The sequence below is a fragment of the Kogia breviceps genome, chromosome 6 (assembly GCF_026419965.1).
Source record: "Kogia breviceps isolate mKogBre1 chromosome 6, mKogBre1 haplotype 1, whole genome shotgun sequence".
NCBI lineage: Eukaryota > Metazoa > Chordata > Mammalia > Artiodactyla > Physeteridae > Kogia > Kogia breviceps.
Window position 1 is genome coordinate 8,474,663 of NC_081315.1, and position 15,625 is coordinate 8,490,287.

General features: G+C 42.6%; 1 protein-coding gene across 14 annotated transcripts in view; it reads right to left on the reverse strand.

Moving 5' to 3' along the window:
- The window catches only part of FAM13A (family with sequence similarity 13 member A), a 358,502-nt gene that overhangs the window by 47,722 nt on the left and 295,155 nt on the right, over positions 1-15,625 (reverse strand). For all 14 annotated transcript variants that reach the window (XM_067035492.1, XM_067035488.1, XM_067035487.1 and 11 more), the window contains one exon: positions 9,179-9,368. In XM_067035492.1, the coding sequence (XP_066891593.1) occupies positions 9,179-9,368 (190 nt within the window). The remainder of the gene's footprint in view (positions 1-9,178; positions 9,369-15,625) is intronic.

The following is a 15,625-nucleotide window of genomic DNA, read 5'->3' on the forward strand; positions in this document are numbered from 1 at the left end:
AAGAACACATAGTGAAGCAACATGTATTCATCTACATGTTTATAATCTCTCCTTATGAAAAGCCCGTTGGAAAGTATATCTGATTAAGGTTCACAATGATCCCATGAAACTGACATATACAAAAATCTTCACAAAATAAGCATATAATTAGAGTGGGTAACTAATCTTCGGCTTGGTAAGTGGATAAATATTTTCCATTTACGGTGGTGTGGCCAACCTGTCTGGAATTCTTAAAGTTTAAAACCCTAGGCTTGGGGCTTCCCTGGTGGCGCAGCGGTTGAGAGTCCGCCTGCCGTTGCAGGGGACGCGGGTTCGATCCCTGGTCTGGGAGGATCCCACATGCCGCGGAGCAACTAAGCCCGTGCTCCATAACCACTGAGCCTGTGCTCTAGAGCCTGCGAGCCACAACTACTGAGACCGTGCACCGCAACTACTGAAGCCCACGCGCCTAGAGCCCGTGCTCCGCAACAAGAGAAGCCATGGCAACAAGAAGCCCGCGCACCGCGACGGAGAGTAGCCCCCGCTCGCCGCAACTAGAGAAAGCCCGCGCGCAGCAACGAAGACCCAACGCAGCCACAAAAAACAAACAAAAACCCTAGGCTCCATCAAGAATAAAAACAAAGGGAGACAGCATACCATAATAGCTATAATGGTGGCTTTGAAGCCAGAAGTTTCGGTTGGAATCTTAGCTCCACCATTTACCAACTCTAAGACGCTACCTGACTCTCAGTTTCCTCACCTGGAAAAGGGGGATGGCAACAATACTTAACATAGGGGGGTCATCAGGATTAAATGAGATAATACACGTAAAGCATTAAAATAATACCTTGTACTTTTAATAAATAGTAGCTGTTGTTGTTGATGTTATTATGACTTCTAAAACTGTGAAATCTCCAAGGGAATATTTTGCTGCTATTTGCCCACAGTTAAGATGATGTTCTAGGAACTAGTAAGACAGTGATTGTGTCTGCCATTACTGCAAACCAATTTCCATGTTTAGATAATTTTAGAGTGGATCTGATAATTATTATTATTATTTTTTTTTTGCGGTACGCGGGCCTCTCACTGCAGTGGCCTCTCCCGTTGCGGAGCACAGGCTCCGGACGCACAGGCTCAGCGGCCATGGCTCACGGGCCCAGCCGCTCCGCGGCACGTGGGATCTTCCCGGACCGGGGCACGAACCCGCGTCCCCTGCATCGGCAGGTGGACTCTCAACCACTGCGCCACCAGGGAAGCCCGGATCTGAGAAATTTTAAAAAAATTATAACCACATTCAATTATACTTACATTTTTAAACCTCTAAAGTTTGAGTTAGACGAGGCCTCTCTAAAATGGCTCTCATTAAGCCAAAGCGCAGTTGCTCTTATTACCTGAATGTGATTTTCCTGGTAAAGAGGGATCGATCTACGACAAAGAATCTTTGTTCTCATTGGTAATCTTCAATAGATTATCAAAATCTTTAGTGTAAGATCTAGTGCAATAGCATTACGTTTTCCTGAAGCTCTGAAACTTGAATTCCTAGGGGAAGCACAACCCTCTAGCTTCAGATCACTTGAAAACACTGTCCATGAAATGCATTTATAATTACAGTAAATACAAATGACTATTTCAGCAGAAATAAAAACCTCCAGGTTGAGGCTAAGAAATATTCAGAAAGAAAGAAGAAAAAATAAACCATAATATTATTATGTAAATTTAAAGATACTTCAGTTAGAAAAATGTTAGAAGACTGATTTTTTTCCTAAAACAGAAAGAACCAAGATTTAAGCAATATAGGTTTTCAGAATTATAGAAAAAAGATAGCTATGTTTTACAATAAAAAGCTCTGCGAAAAGCAGGTGTGAAATGTGACAAATTTTAGCTGATTTCCAGGGTTAAAACAAGTAGTAACTTCAACTCCCTCGCCCCCCACCCACTTTAAAAAATATGTTTGATCTGTGTGTTTTACAACTCTCCAAGGACCTGAGTTTTTAACTCATGTAATTGACAAAGGGTGACTTTCAATATTGTTCACTATTCCTCCCTAAAGCTTTATAGTAATTCCAGTTTTCATGTTGTTCTCCACATGTCTGAGACTAGTGAATATTCATAGCCTGCTTTCACCAAAGCAGCACCAAGTACACTGTGTTCCTTTGCTAAGGCAGTTGGGTCGCCCCTATACCTTTGCGAAACAGGAATCTGTGAAGAATGTGTTACAACTGGCAACCTACCCCAATTTTTTCAGGAGGAAAATAATAAACGTAGTGAAGATCCAGGAGTAGAGTAACAAAAGTACCGATTACCACGGGTGCAACGCATTTTATAGATTCTAACTTGCGTCCTCTGCCGAAGCGTTTAGGGAGGGAAGGTTAAGAAATAGATCAGCCATTTCCCCACTTCACTGAGACGGGGTGGGGGGAAGGGGAAAATGGAACGTACAGGTCAAAATATTGGCTGAAATGTAGAAAGCTTCCACTGTAAGAGAAGTATGCTACTGGACTATCAAACGCTCTGTAGTTGTTAATAGTGCTGGTCTTATGCGAAACACCGATACAATGCCTTTTGAAGGTTTTCAACTGTTTTATGTCCCAAACACTTCTCTAGGTGTGGTAAAAGAGTAGTTCATTGATGTTTTCATTTATTGAAGTTGAAGTAACAGAATTCTTAGTAAAAATAATGCCTTATTGCAATAACTTAATTTTAATTAGTCTTCTAAAGTTAGGATCTTTTAAAGGTAATAGGTAATTTTAAGAAATAGCAAAGAGCAGATTACGTCTTTATGTAGAATTTGATAAAACTGCTTTTAGAACTGCATTTAAAAAAAGACAGATAAAGTGCAGTTCTGCCTCACAGAAGGCCTACCAGTGACTTCCAAAACATACAGATTTTCTATGATATAATTTACTTGGACAATTTTTGGGTGTCAGAAGAAACTGAATTTTAAGAACCACCCTCCTCAATTATAAAAATGACCTCAAATCTATAAAGAGTAAAAGCTTTGTAAAAATTAGCTTTAGACCGTGGAATTTATTTTCAATGTTTTCCCCTGGCCCCCTCTCCGTTTTGGCATTGACAGCTCGGCTCAAAACCTGTTTGACCACTGAAGCACTTGAAAACACTTGGAGCAAAAACAAATTTGTCTTCTAAAACTATAAAATGCTGACAAAGCCTTTAGAGAGGACACTCAAAAAATGCCTCCTCTCAGTACACAAACAGCTCAGTCTGAAGGCTGCATGGAACACTGCTAGTCAAAACAAGTTCATTACTCTAACCTTGAGCTCTAAGAGAAGGAATGTGATACATTCTCATTAACAAAGGATTAATGGCAAATTTGCATTTCTTTTTGTATCCTTCTGTTTTAGGTTTTATTATGCTTAAAACTGCATAAATTAATCCATATTCAAAAAGAATTCCTGGGACCGTAAGAGGACACCTATGGCAGAGCTGGCTAGCTGTCCACCCAAGTCCCTTCCGCCTTCCCTGCACAGCGACGCGGGAACCACCTGCCCAGAGACAGTGCATCCACAGCCCCTCTGGCAGGTAGACGGGGCCATGCGACTGACTTCTGTCCGACAGGCTGGGAGAAGCGGTACGTGTGTTTTCCAGGCCTGGCTAAACACCTGCCTCACCAGGTTCACGCCTTGACACTCCCGCATCCTGTCCTCTTGTGAGCTGGAATGGACATGAAGGCCACGGGCGCTCTGGAAGCTGCTTGCTGAAGACGGCAGAGAGGCGGTTGGCCTGGGTCCCTGAGACACCGCGCGGAGCAGGCGTTCTAACGCTTCTCCTGAGCCCTACACTGCTTTAGACTGTCATGGGAGAAAGAACTTTTACGGTGTTCAAGGCATTGCATTTTGGGTCTTTTTGTTACCCAAGTCACCCTAAGCTATACGGCAACCACTCATTTGCTCCCTTTTTGCAAACTCATTTTTTTTTTGGTGAGTGCTGAGCTACGCCGGGCACTGGCGTACAATGGTGGTTGGGGAACCGGACAGACACCGGTCCTTGCCTCCGTGACTGATGTATTTTGGTTACGGCTCCAACTGTAGTTCGTTACACTGTTCGTATCATCTTCATTTTGAAGATGGGTGCTATGTGAGTAGCCCTCGGCACCCTGGGGCCACACGGTCGCCAGAGGGACCCTTTCAAAAGGTACTTCGGACAATGACTTCTTTTCTCTTTAATCTTCGAGTGGTTCCTCCTCTCACTCGGGGTGAATGCTCAAGACGGCTACGAAGCCGTAAGGGACCAGGCCCCTTGCTATGCCTCTGACCTCACCTCCGGCAGCGCCCCGCCCTCAACTCTGCTCCAACCGCGGCAGCCTCTTGCGCACCCTCGGAAGCCTAGGGCCGTTCCCCCTCCGCCCGGACAGTGTCTCCCCAGATATCCTGACGGCTCACGTTCTCACCGCGTCCGGGCTCCCGCACAAGCACCATTCTCAGCGCGGCCTTATCTGAGCGCTCGGCCTGTGCAACGCCAACCCCTGACCTCCCACCCATTAACCATCTTACTTAGCCTGCTTCCCTTCTCTCCACAGCACGTGCTGCCATCTGACGATACGCTGCTGACTTGTTTCGTATCTGCCTCGTCCTTGGAGAATATAAACTTCAGGACGGCAGACACCGTGTCCGTTTGGGTCACCGTTTCGTCTCCAGTGCCTAAAACGGTGCTTGTCATAGAGTTAATTGTTGTGTGATTGAAGGAATGAATACTCTTAAATCAGTGGTTCACGTGGTGGGGTTTTTTTTACATTATATTGACACCATTCAGAGACTCAGTGTCATGTGGTTTTGCACAGGAGTTTCTTGCTGAGTTATACTGCATTCAAAACATGAGCTGAAACTTTCTGCATTAGGTAAATTGTCCCTCCGCAACAGATAAAACGGTTGGGAGGGGGACAGAGGGGAGAGTGCAAGAGTGAAAATATGCTGGGTGGCCGTCCTGATATTCCAGAAGAGCTATAAAAAGGGCCTCAGCTATGCGATGGCAATACAAAGGGAAAAGGGGGACACATTTTTAAAGCAGTCAATTAATTTGACGTACGACTGAAAAGCTGGAAGAAAGACTGGGAGTAAGGAAAAGGAAAGGACTTCAAAAATGACTAAGAAGGGCTTCCCGGGTGGCGCAGCGGTTGAGAGTCCGCCTGCCGATGCAGGGGACATGGGTTCGTGCCCCGGTCCGGGAGGATCCCACGTGCCGCGGAGCGGCTGGGCCCGTGAGCCGTGGCTTGTACACGTACGTGGGGTGGGGAGATGCATGTAGGAGACAGAATTTCCAAGGTTACTTAACCTTAGCGTTAACCTTAGAATTTAGAAAAACCACTTTATCCTTTGAGCAGGTGAGAAAATAAAATGGGGGGAGATCTGGAGAAATTTTGAAGCGTGAGTGAGGGAAGCTCCTGAAACGCAAGCTGGCTCTCTTAGCTCTTCAAAATGAACCAGGGGGCTCACAGGTGTGAGCTAGCAGTGCACGGAGAGAGGAAAAGGCTGGGACCACGGCAATAATTAGAGATAAGGCAGAGGACTCGAATGACACTCACTGATTCCTGAGCTCTGAATTATCTGTAGTCTCTTAGTCTCTGCTGGTCATGACAGCCCCGAGAGGAAAAAGGATAAGGGAAAGCAGGCAGACAGTTCCCACTTTAGAGATTCCAAATTTGCAAGATGCTTTTTTAGGTCACTTCGGCTTGTGTTGTGGGCTGGTGAGATCCCTGTGATATTATCACTCAGATTCTTCAGTCACTCTCTTCTCATTTTCTCTGGAAGGTGGCTTGCTGCCATCTCTCCATCAAAACTGCTCTTGCTGAGAGATCTCCAGCTCGGTAATTCCAGTGGCTAAGCTCTCAGTCTTCTACTCGGCCAATCGTCTAAGCTTCTTTCCAACTCGAGACACGTGGGTCACTTGGCGTCCAGGACACCAAACACACTTCATTTTTTTCTACTTTGCTGGGGTCTCCTCCTTGAGTCTCCTCTACGGGGACGCTGTCATCTCCCCATCCTTTTGCACGATCGTGTGTCTCAGGGCTCCCGGTCCCTGAGGCCACTTCCCTTTTCTGTCCATCCTCCATCCCCCGGTTATCTCATCCGGCACACTGACTTCGGATAGCCTCTATCTGCTGCTGGCTCCCGCAATATGCACCTCCGGCCACGATGCCCTCCCTCAGGTCGCAGAAATCCCGCTGCTTTCCTGCTATCTCCTCTTAGATATTTGACGGGCAGCTCAATCTTCACATGTCCCACACCGAAGCACGACATGATAACCCAAACTTCTGTCTTCTCCATCTCGGGAAACTGGCCACACAAATCTTCTAGCTGCCAAAAACCTCGGAGTCATCTCTCACTCCTCTATTACTTTCACACCCCACAGTTACGTAACGTCAGGAAATCCTGTCAATTCTATGTTCAAAAATACATCCAGGATCCACCTACTACCTCATGACTCCTGCAACACACGACCCCAGGAGGACCCGTGCACGTGTCGGTCGATACGAACGACGCCCTCTGGAGTACTGCCCTGCACAGCCCGCAAGGCGGTACGTGCTGGCTCTGGTATCACCCCGGTTCGCACCATCAGCAGCGCAGACCTAGATTATTGCAAGCGTTTCCTAACGGGTTTTCCTGCTCCCTGCCCTTGCCTGCTTACTGTCTATTTTCAACACAGCAGTCAAACCAAATTTCAGGAAGTCACATCCCTGTTCTCCCCGGAACCCTCCCACGGATTCTCCTCTCACCTGGAGCAAAGGCAGAGCCCTTAACGATAATCTAGGAGGCCCTACTTAATCGGTTATCTCCCCCCTCCAACTACCTCTTTCACTTTCCTCATTCTCTTCTAACCCTAACAGTATCTTTGTGGTTTCCTGAACATTCCAGATGAGTGGCTGTCTCGGGGTCTCGGCAACCTGCTGTGATAGTACGGCTTGTCTCCTTACTTCCTCTAGGTCGGTCCGCTCAAGTGTCAAGTTCCTGGGAGGTCCCCTCTGACCACTCTCCTTAAAACTGTATCCCCTGCCCTCTCACAGTCTCTGTCCTCATTTCTGGCTTCATAGTTATCACTATCTAATATATTTTACGGTTGACTTTTTTTATCTTGATTTTTGTCTGTTTCCCCTAGTGGAATGTAGGCTCCGTGAGGGCAGTGATTTTTGCTTGTTTGTCTCACAGCTGTATCCCTAGATTCTGAAATATTTCCTGGCACACAGAAGGCATATAACTATGCATGTTTTTCCAGCTATAGAAACAAACGTTTAGTCAGTGTGTAAAGAACTTGAAGCGGGAGAAGGTTTTGGAGGAGAGTGGGGTGAAGTTAAAAGTAAGCGGGAGGTTAACACACAGCCGCACTTTCAGGGCCAGTCTCAATACCAGTAACTGTTACAGTCCCTGGCTCTTCGCTTTGTGGTGACTCGTGAAGATGAGATTTGAAATTAATGGAATATGAGAGTCAGAAAAGGTCTTTGAGAATTGCCCTCGCTTCACAGATGAGGAAGTTTTGCTTCTCTCTCACTTGTGTTGGCGGGGTTTTAAATTATTCACTGCCGCAAAGACACGGTCCACCTAGATCACTTAGGTTAGCATGTGACCTGCGTAGTCCTGGAATGCAGAAACTGGCAGCTAAGGTGGAGACGAACCCTTTCACAGAAAAAAGAGCACAATGGAAATAGGCTCTCTCCTCCAAATGTTTTCAAACAAAGACGATGTCCATAGTTCTAGCAATCACACACATATTCTAATGAATAAATGTACTTTCCCACTTTTAGTAGCTATTACCACCTAGCTAATTAAGATACTATTCCTGGTGGAAAAAAAAAATATTGATGAGTTAAGTTCATTTTAAAAGGGATTCAGAGAAGTACATTCTTCTCTGAGAAGCCAAGTGTCAGACTTTTAGTCACTGTAATTCTCATGGGCCAAATAAAGAGCTAATGGAGTTAGTATCATTTAGTTTATTAAAAATGTTACTTTGCCCCCAATTAAGAATGAAGTTAGTGTTAAAAACCATTTAATGTGCCATGGTTCCAAAGCTTACATTCTGTATTGGGAGAACTGTGTCAGACACGGGTCTGAGGTGGGTGACTGCCTCTGTCCATTCTAGCTGATCAATTTATTTCTAGAAACAGGGTACCAAGACATTTGGAAGAAAATGGAATAAACATGTTTTCCCCAGATTTGTATTTAGGCATATTTTATTTAGGGAAGCAAATTGGGAATCTTCTCTGAGCACATGCAGAAATTGACAATGGGAAAACGAGTGGCCCATAAGTTTTGCTAAATTTACAGAAAACCCAGCCTGGAGGTAAAGACTGCTCAGAGATAAAGCAGAACAGAGGCTTTACACATTGCAAGAATGCATATTACCTATTACCTATTTACACATTGCAAGAATGGATACTACCTATTACCTATTTTTATTAGGGATGTTAGTTCATGTTATATTATAAAATTCATCTTCAGGTTTTTTTGTTTTTTTTTTTTTGGTTAAATTTCTTCCAACTACAGGGAATTAGAAGACAGACTTTTGTTCTCACTTTTCAGAGAAACTGAAGCATACACAAAACAGGATGACATATATTTGTAGTTAAACTGCATAAATATTTAGTTATTGACTAAAACCACCTGCAGTAACTTATGTATCAAATTAACGATCCAGAGTTCAGGTCTGAGGTAACCGTGCAGGAGATTAATTTTTTTGTTTCTGAGTAATAGAGGAAGAAAACTATTTATAGTGCACGGCTTTGAAATTAAATTTCTGAACACAAAGACAGTTGATCCTCTTCCTGTATGTATTTTTCTTTCACCTCACTTTAACTTCATTCATTCATTTTTTTTTTTTACATATTCATATAGACAGGAACAAATAAAATGGCGGAATATAAGGAAAACTGCTTCGACAATTTTATTCCAAAAATAAAATTTAAAAATGCTCAAAAGAATGAGAGGAAACTCAGACCGATTTCAATAACATAGAAACCGAGGCATGTGTTGCCCCTTGTTCCTTTGACAAAATGTAATCTACCTTGGACTTGATTCTTATATTTATCAAAAAGAAATACATGTGTATACTTAGTAGCTCTAAGGTCTTTTTCAGAACCCAAGCTCTATAATTCTGTGAAACTCCACACTGATATGTTTTACAAAGCAAGGAAAAGAGCTGTGATATTCCCTAACTGGCCACAAGTAAAAATTTTACGGAAGTATGCACTTACCACGAGACTATCTTGATGTTCACTGAGCTCAGAAAGTTTGGAACTGGATTTCTGACGTTTCGGTTTGCCCCGTTCTCCAATATAACCAGAAGTATTTTCATGTGATTTTTCCACTTCATGATGAGCATTCAAAATACATTCATCAAGGTTGCTGAACCCAGAAGGCATATTTTCTTTGTTGATAAGTCCCCTTGAATTGAAGAAAGATTTAGCTTAATTTTACTTTGAAAGGTAAAAGGGACATTTAAATGACATTGCCACTGCATCACACAGAAAGTCAGAAGAGTGCTTAGAAATTCCAGGTTGCACCTTTGATCAAAATCTGGCAGTGCTACTCCTGAGACCACTTGGTGCTAAATATATCACATTAAAAGAGAAATCATTCCCAGAGGCAAATTGGCAAGGGCTATGTTTCTACCAAGGAGCAGCTTTTGTATTTGTACCAAAAGTAATTTGTATTCAAATCAGGAGAAAAGTGCAAACTTACAAAGACATTTCCCATAATTCACAGGTTTTATATAAATACACACACACACACACACACACACCTTATAAAGTAATATAATGTATGAAGAAAAATCTGAAAAGGAAATATGTCTTTTTCTCCAGAATGGAATACTGATTCTCCCAATTGTGAAAGACATTTTAGCACAGTAGAAATGCATTAATACCTAAATCTGACTGCAATCGATAATCTTGGTAGAAATAGTATAATAAAAATTATGGAATACAAAGCATTTTAACTGAAATATGGATTCATTACTTCCCAGTACAAGTTTCTGGATGTCAGCTTATAACTAGAGTTCCTTCATGACTTAGTCTTAGACATTTTAATTACAGAATTTAATTCATTTAATGCTCTTGCAATAGTTTTCCTTAAGTATTTTAACATTCCCTTTTAAGAGGTTTTCACAAAATTAAATTACTTAGCGAAATGTTTATCCTTTACTACATGACAGAACAAATTAAACCATCAGTGCAGCACCATGCTTTGGTCAGGTACAAATGAACCAGACTTTATACACTCCCTCGTGGTGTGACCTTAAAGGTACCTCCCTGCAGCTAGAGGTTTTCATACTAAGTGAAATAAGTTAGAGAGAGAAAGACAAATACCATATGATATCACTTATATGTGGAATTCAAAATATGGCACGAATGAACCTACCTACAAAACAGAAACAGACTCACAGACATAGAGAACAGACTTGTGGTTGCCGAGGGAGAGGTGGGCAGGGATGCACTGGGAGTCTGGGGTGAGTAGATGCAAACTACTACACACAGAATGGAGAAACAACAAGGTCCTACTGTAGAGCACTGGGAACTATAGCCAATCTCTTGGGATAAACCATAATGGAAAAGAACACAAAAAAGAATGTATATATGTGTGTAACTGAGTCACTTTGCTGTACAGCAGAAATTAATACAACATTGTATATCAACTATACTTCAATTTAAGAAAAATATATAAAGGTATCTCCTGAACACCCAAAGCTGTTATCCTGAAATAAATGAGCTCCAAAGAGTAAAAACAGATGACCATATTTTACTATCCGTTCAATCATATCCCCAAGTGAAAGATAACATTAAATATTTATTCTGCAATTTAAATTCATATCTCGTCTTAGATAGGCTATCATGGAAGCAACATGATGAATTAAATATTATCATAATATTTTCAAAGTTATAGTATCTTTGGTGATTTTGAATACTTCATTTAATTTCATCTTATTTTATACAACTTTTAATGTACAAATATGTAGATTTAGTAAAATTATATAAAAGATGTATGTAACATTTATAAGAAATATCCTAAGTAGAAAATAATTGAAGACATGAGGAAAAGTTGATAAGGACTCACATGCCGGCACAGATACAAACACGCTTAAATCTCTCCCCTCCCTGCACTGAGAGCAGTGCCTTCTGTGGATGGCTAGATGAGTTTGGTCTCAAATTCACAATCATTTGTTTTATTATTTAAATTTGTCTTCTTCTTTCTCTTCATATTTTCCCTAACTCCCAGGGTATAAATCTAATAGCAATTTTTTAAAAAATTAATTCACTTATTTATTTACTTTTTGGCTGTGTTGGGTCTTCGTTTCTGTGCGAGGGCTTTCTCTAGTTGCGGCAAGCGGGGGCCACTCTTCATCGCGGTGCGCGGGCCTATCGCGGCCTCTCGTTGCGGAGCACAGGCTCCAGACGCGCAGGCTCAGTAGTTGTGGCTCACGGGCCTAGCTGCTCCGTGGCACGTGGGATCTTCCCAGACCAGGGCTCGAACCCATGTCCCCTGCATCGGCAGGCAGATTCTCAACCACTGCGCCACCAGAGAAGCCCCAATAGTAATTTTTTAATGGAGGAGTTTTTAGGTTTGAACGTTGTCATGGACTAAATTGTATTCCCCCCAAATTCATATGTCCAAGCCCTACCGCCAATGTGACTGTATTTAGAGACAGGGTCTCTGAGGAGGTAATTAAGGTTACGTGAGGTCATAAAGGTGAGAACATAATTCAAGAGGACTGGTGTCCTTAAAAGAAGAGGCAGAGACACCAGAGAGCACAGTGGAAGCGCCATGTGAGGACACACTCACTGAGCAGGCACCCGTCAGCAAGTCGGAGAGGTCTCAACAAAAACCAACCCTGCCAGCACCTTGATCTTGGACTTCCAGCCTCTCTGAACTGTGAGAAAATACATTTCTGTTGCTTAAGCCCCCTAGTCTGGGGCACTTTGTTACGGCAGCCTGAGCAGATGAATACAAAAGCTAAAAATTATTTCTAGGAATTAAAAGACCGAGTTTATTTTCTAATCTTTGTGAACAGTGAATGAATGACTGGACTAAATCCTGTCCAAATAAATGCATGAAAATCTGATCGTGCAGTTGTGCTCCGGTGGAAGTCCTGCTCTCCTCAAAGGACACTCTTTGCTCTCGTGTGGGTGAGCGCCTCTCGCGGCGGTGCCCACGTGATAGAGGCACAGGCACACGACTCCTTCCCGCGACACTGTGACGGGCTCAGTCACACCCGAAACACTGTGATTTGCCCTGAACGTGGACCTTGGAGGCCTCTCACTTCCACTGTCTAGATCGTAGTTTTAGTTTTTCTTTTTTTCCGAGTTTCCTCCTCACCCCTACATACACACGTAACGTCCTAGCAAGACTGAACTCTTCATTATTCCAAGATAGCATGCTTTTCTTTTTACTTTGCAGTAGGAATTTAATATAATATTTATATAACAAAAGATACGCATAATTGTCTAGTTCACTGTGCTTTGGAAGACTGAGACCATTTTCACCTGTCATGCCTTGCTTTTCTTTTTTTTTTTTTTTTTTGTGGTACGCGGGCCTCTCACTGCTGTGGCCTCTCCCGTGGCGGAGCACAGGCTCCGGATGCGCAGGCTCAGCGGCCATGGCTCACGGGCCCGGCCACTCGGCGGCATGTGGGATCTTCCCGGACCGGGGCACGAACCCGCGTCCCCTGCATCGGCAGGCAGATTCTCAACCACTGCGCCACCAGGGAAGCCCTTTTGCTTTTCTTTTTAAACAAAAGTTTATTACGAAATTTTCGAACATAGAAAAATAGAGGGGCTATCACCGTGAATTTCCTTGTATCCGTCACCAAGATTCAACATTTCCATGCTCCTGGCAGATGGTTAGTTTTTTAATAAGAATTAAACTGAACCCTTTTACATAATGAATACATTCCTTAAACGTTCATATTTTTATTTTAACAGATAATAATATAAGCCTGATAATGTTTCCTTATGAATTTAGACAAATAAGAAATCATGTGCACTAAAATGAAGTATTCACATTGCTTATTTTAAAAATCTGCCATGATGATATTACTACAGACTTTACTGACTCTTTAACCTCACCTTGAAATGTGGTGACTGTTGGCTTAAAGGACATTTCCTTAAATGGCTGCAGCTCTAAGTCGTTAAAGGCAAAATAACAGATCATAGACTTTTATTTTTCAAAACATTTTAAAACCACGCCATATGGCTAATAGCTTTGGATATATAGTAAAGTCCAGTTTTAATCTTTCCTTATTTTTTAAGCAAAATCTGTTGGAAGTCTCAGATGTCGAGTCAATGATGTATAAGGAAACACGGAGAAAAACATACTTTAGGCCACAATAATGATTCTTAACCTTTTCATAACTGGCACCATGTTAGTGCGTCTCCTGGGGACATACTGAAGAGGGCCCTCGTGGGGGCAAAAGTAGCAGATCTAGAGCTCTGAGACATAGGGCCCTTGTTCCTCCGAAGCTGTGGAGGGCGTAGAGCAGCCACCCAGCACGGGCTGAGAGGTCAAGAAGAAGGACGTTCGAGACGGGGCCTTGTGACCAGGAAGATGAGGCCAACAAGGACCATGTGAAGGGACTTCTGGACGCCCAGACTACACACTAAGGAAGAGCACCAGGCGAGTCCGTGAGTTTCTTCTGCTATAAACAGCTTACACCCCAAGATTCTTTCACTCCATGCACAGCTGTGGTTTGACCACAGTGAGTGGCCAGAATGGGTGGTGAAGGAACATCAGAGAAGGAAGATGAAAGGAAAGGCTAGAGCTTCATGGGCACCTCTTTAGATGATGAGTCGGACTCCACCACTCCCCACCGCCTTTTGTTCCCCTGACGATACTGAAAAACGATCAAGGTAACTTATACTAGAAATATCCCCAGATGTGGGAAAGTGTATTTAAATTCTGCAGGAGTGGTTACTCTGTGTTTCATATTTCTCTCCCTGTCTAGCCCCTGTTCACTTTAAACAATTTAAAATTTTAAAAAAGTTTTTACTGGAGTGTAGCTGCTTTACAATGTTTCTACTGTACAGCAACGTGAATCAGCTATACGTATACACACATCCCCTCTTTTTTGGATTTCCTTCCCATTTAGATCACCACAGAGCATTGAGTAGAGTTCCCTGTGCTAAACAGCAGGTTCTCATTAGTTATCTATTTTATACATAGTATCAATAGCGTGTATATGTCACTCCCCATCTCCCAATTCCTCCCACCCCCCACCTCCCCCTTGGTATCCATACATCTGCTCTCTATGTCTGTGTCTCTATTTCTGCTTTGCAAATAAGGTCATCTATACCATTTTATAAGAGCCCACATATACGCGTTAGTGTATGATACTTGTTTTTCTCTTTCTGACTTACTTCACTCTGTATCACAGACTCTAGGTCCATTCCTGTCTCTACAAAGTACCCAGTTTTGTTCCTTTTAATGGCTGAGTAATATTCCATTGTATATATGTACCACATCTTCTTTATCCATTCCTCTGTTGATGGAGACTTAGGTTGCTTCCATGTCCTGGCTATTGTAAATAGTGCTGCAATGAACACTGGGGTACATGTGTCTTTTTTTTTTTTAACATCTTTATTGGAGTATAACTGTTTTACAATAGTGTGTTAGTTTCTCCTTTACAACAAGGTAAATCAGTTAAACATATACATATGTTCCCATATCTCTTCCCTCTTGTGTCACCCTCCCTCCCACCCTCCCTATCCCACCCCTCTAGGTGGTCACAAACCACCGAGCTGATCTCCCTGTGCTATGCAGCTGCTTCCCACTAGCTATCTATTTTACATTTGGTAGTGTATATATATATGTCCATGCCACTCTCTGACTTCGTCACATCTTACCCTTCCCCCCCCTTTTCCTCAAGTCCATGCTCTAGTAGGTCTGTGTTTTATTCCCATCCTATCACTAATCTCTCCATGACATTTTTTTCCCTTAGATTCCATATATATGTGTTAGCATACGGTATTTGTTTTTCTCCTTCTGACTTACTTCACTCTGTATGACAGACTCTAGGTCCATCCACCTCACTACAAATAACTCCGTTTCATTTATTTTTATGGCTGAGTAATATTCCATTGTATATATGTGCCACATCTTCTTTATCCACTCATCTGTTGATGGACACTTAGGTTGCTTCCATGTCCTGGCTATTGTAAATAGAGCTGCAGTGAACATTGTGGTACATGACTCTTTTTGAATTATGGTTTTCTCAGGGTATATGCCCAGTAGTGGGATTGCTGGGTCATACGGTAGTTCTATTTTTAGCTTTTTAAGGAACCTCCATACTGTTCTCCATAGTGGCTGTATCAATTTATGGTCCCACCAGCATTGCAAGAGGGCTCCCTTTTCTCCACACCCTCTCCAGTATTTACTGTTCGTAGAATTTTTGATGATGGCCATCCTGACTGGTGTGAGGTGATACCTCACTGTAGTTCTGATTTGCATTTCTCTAATCATTAGTGATGTTGAGCATCTTTTCATGTGTCTCTTGGCATCTGTCGGTCTTCTTTGGACAAATGTCTATTTACATCTTCTGCTCATTGTTTGATTGGGTTGTTTGTATTTTTGATATTGAGCTTCACGAGCTGTTTGTATATTTTGGAGATGAATCCTTTGTCAACTGCTTTGTTTGCAAATATTTTCTCCCA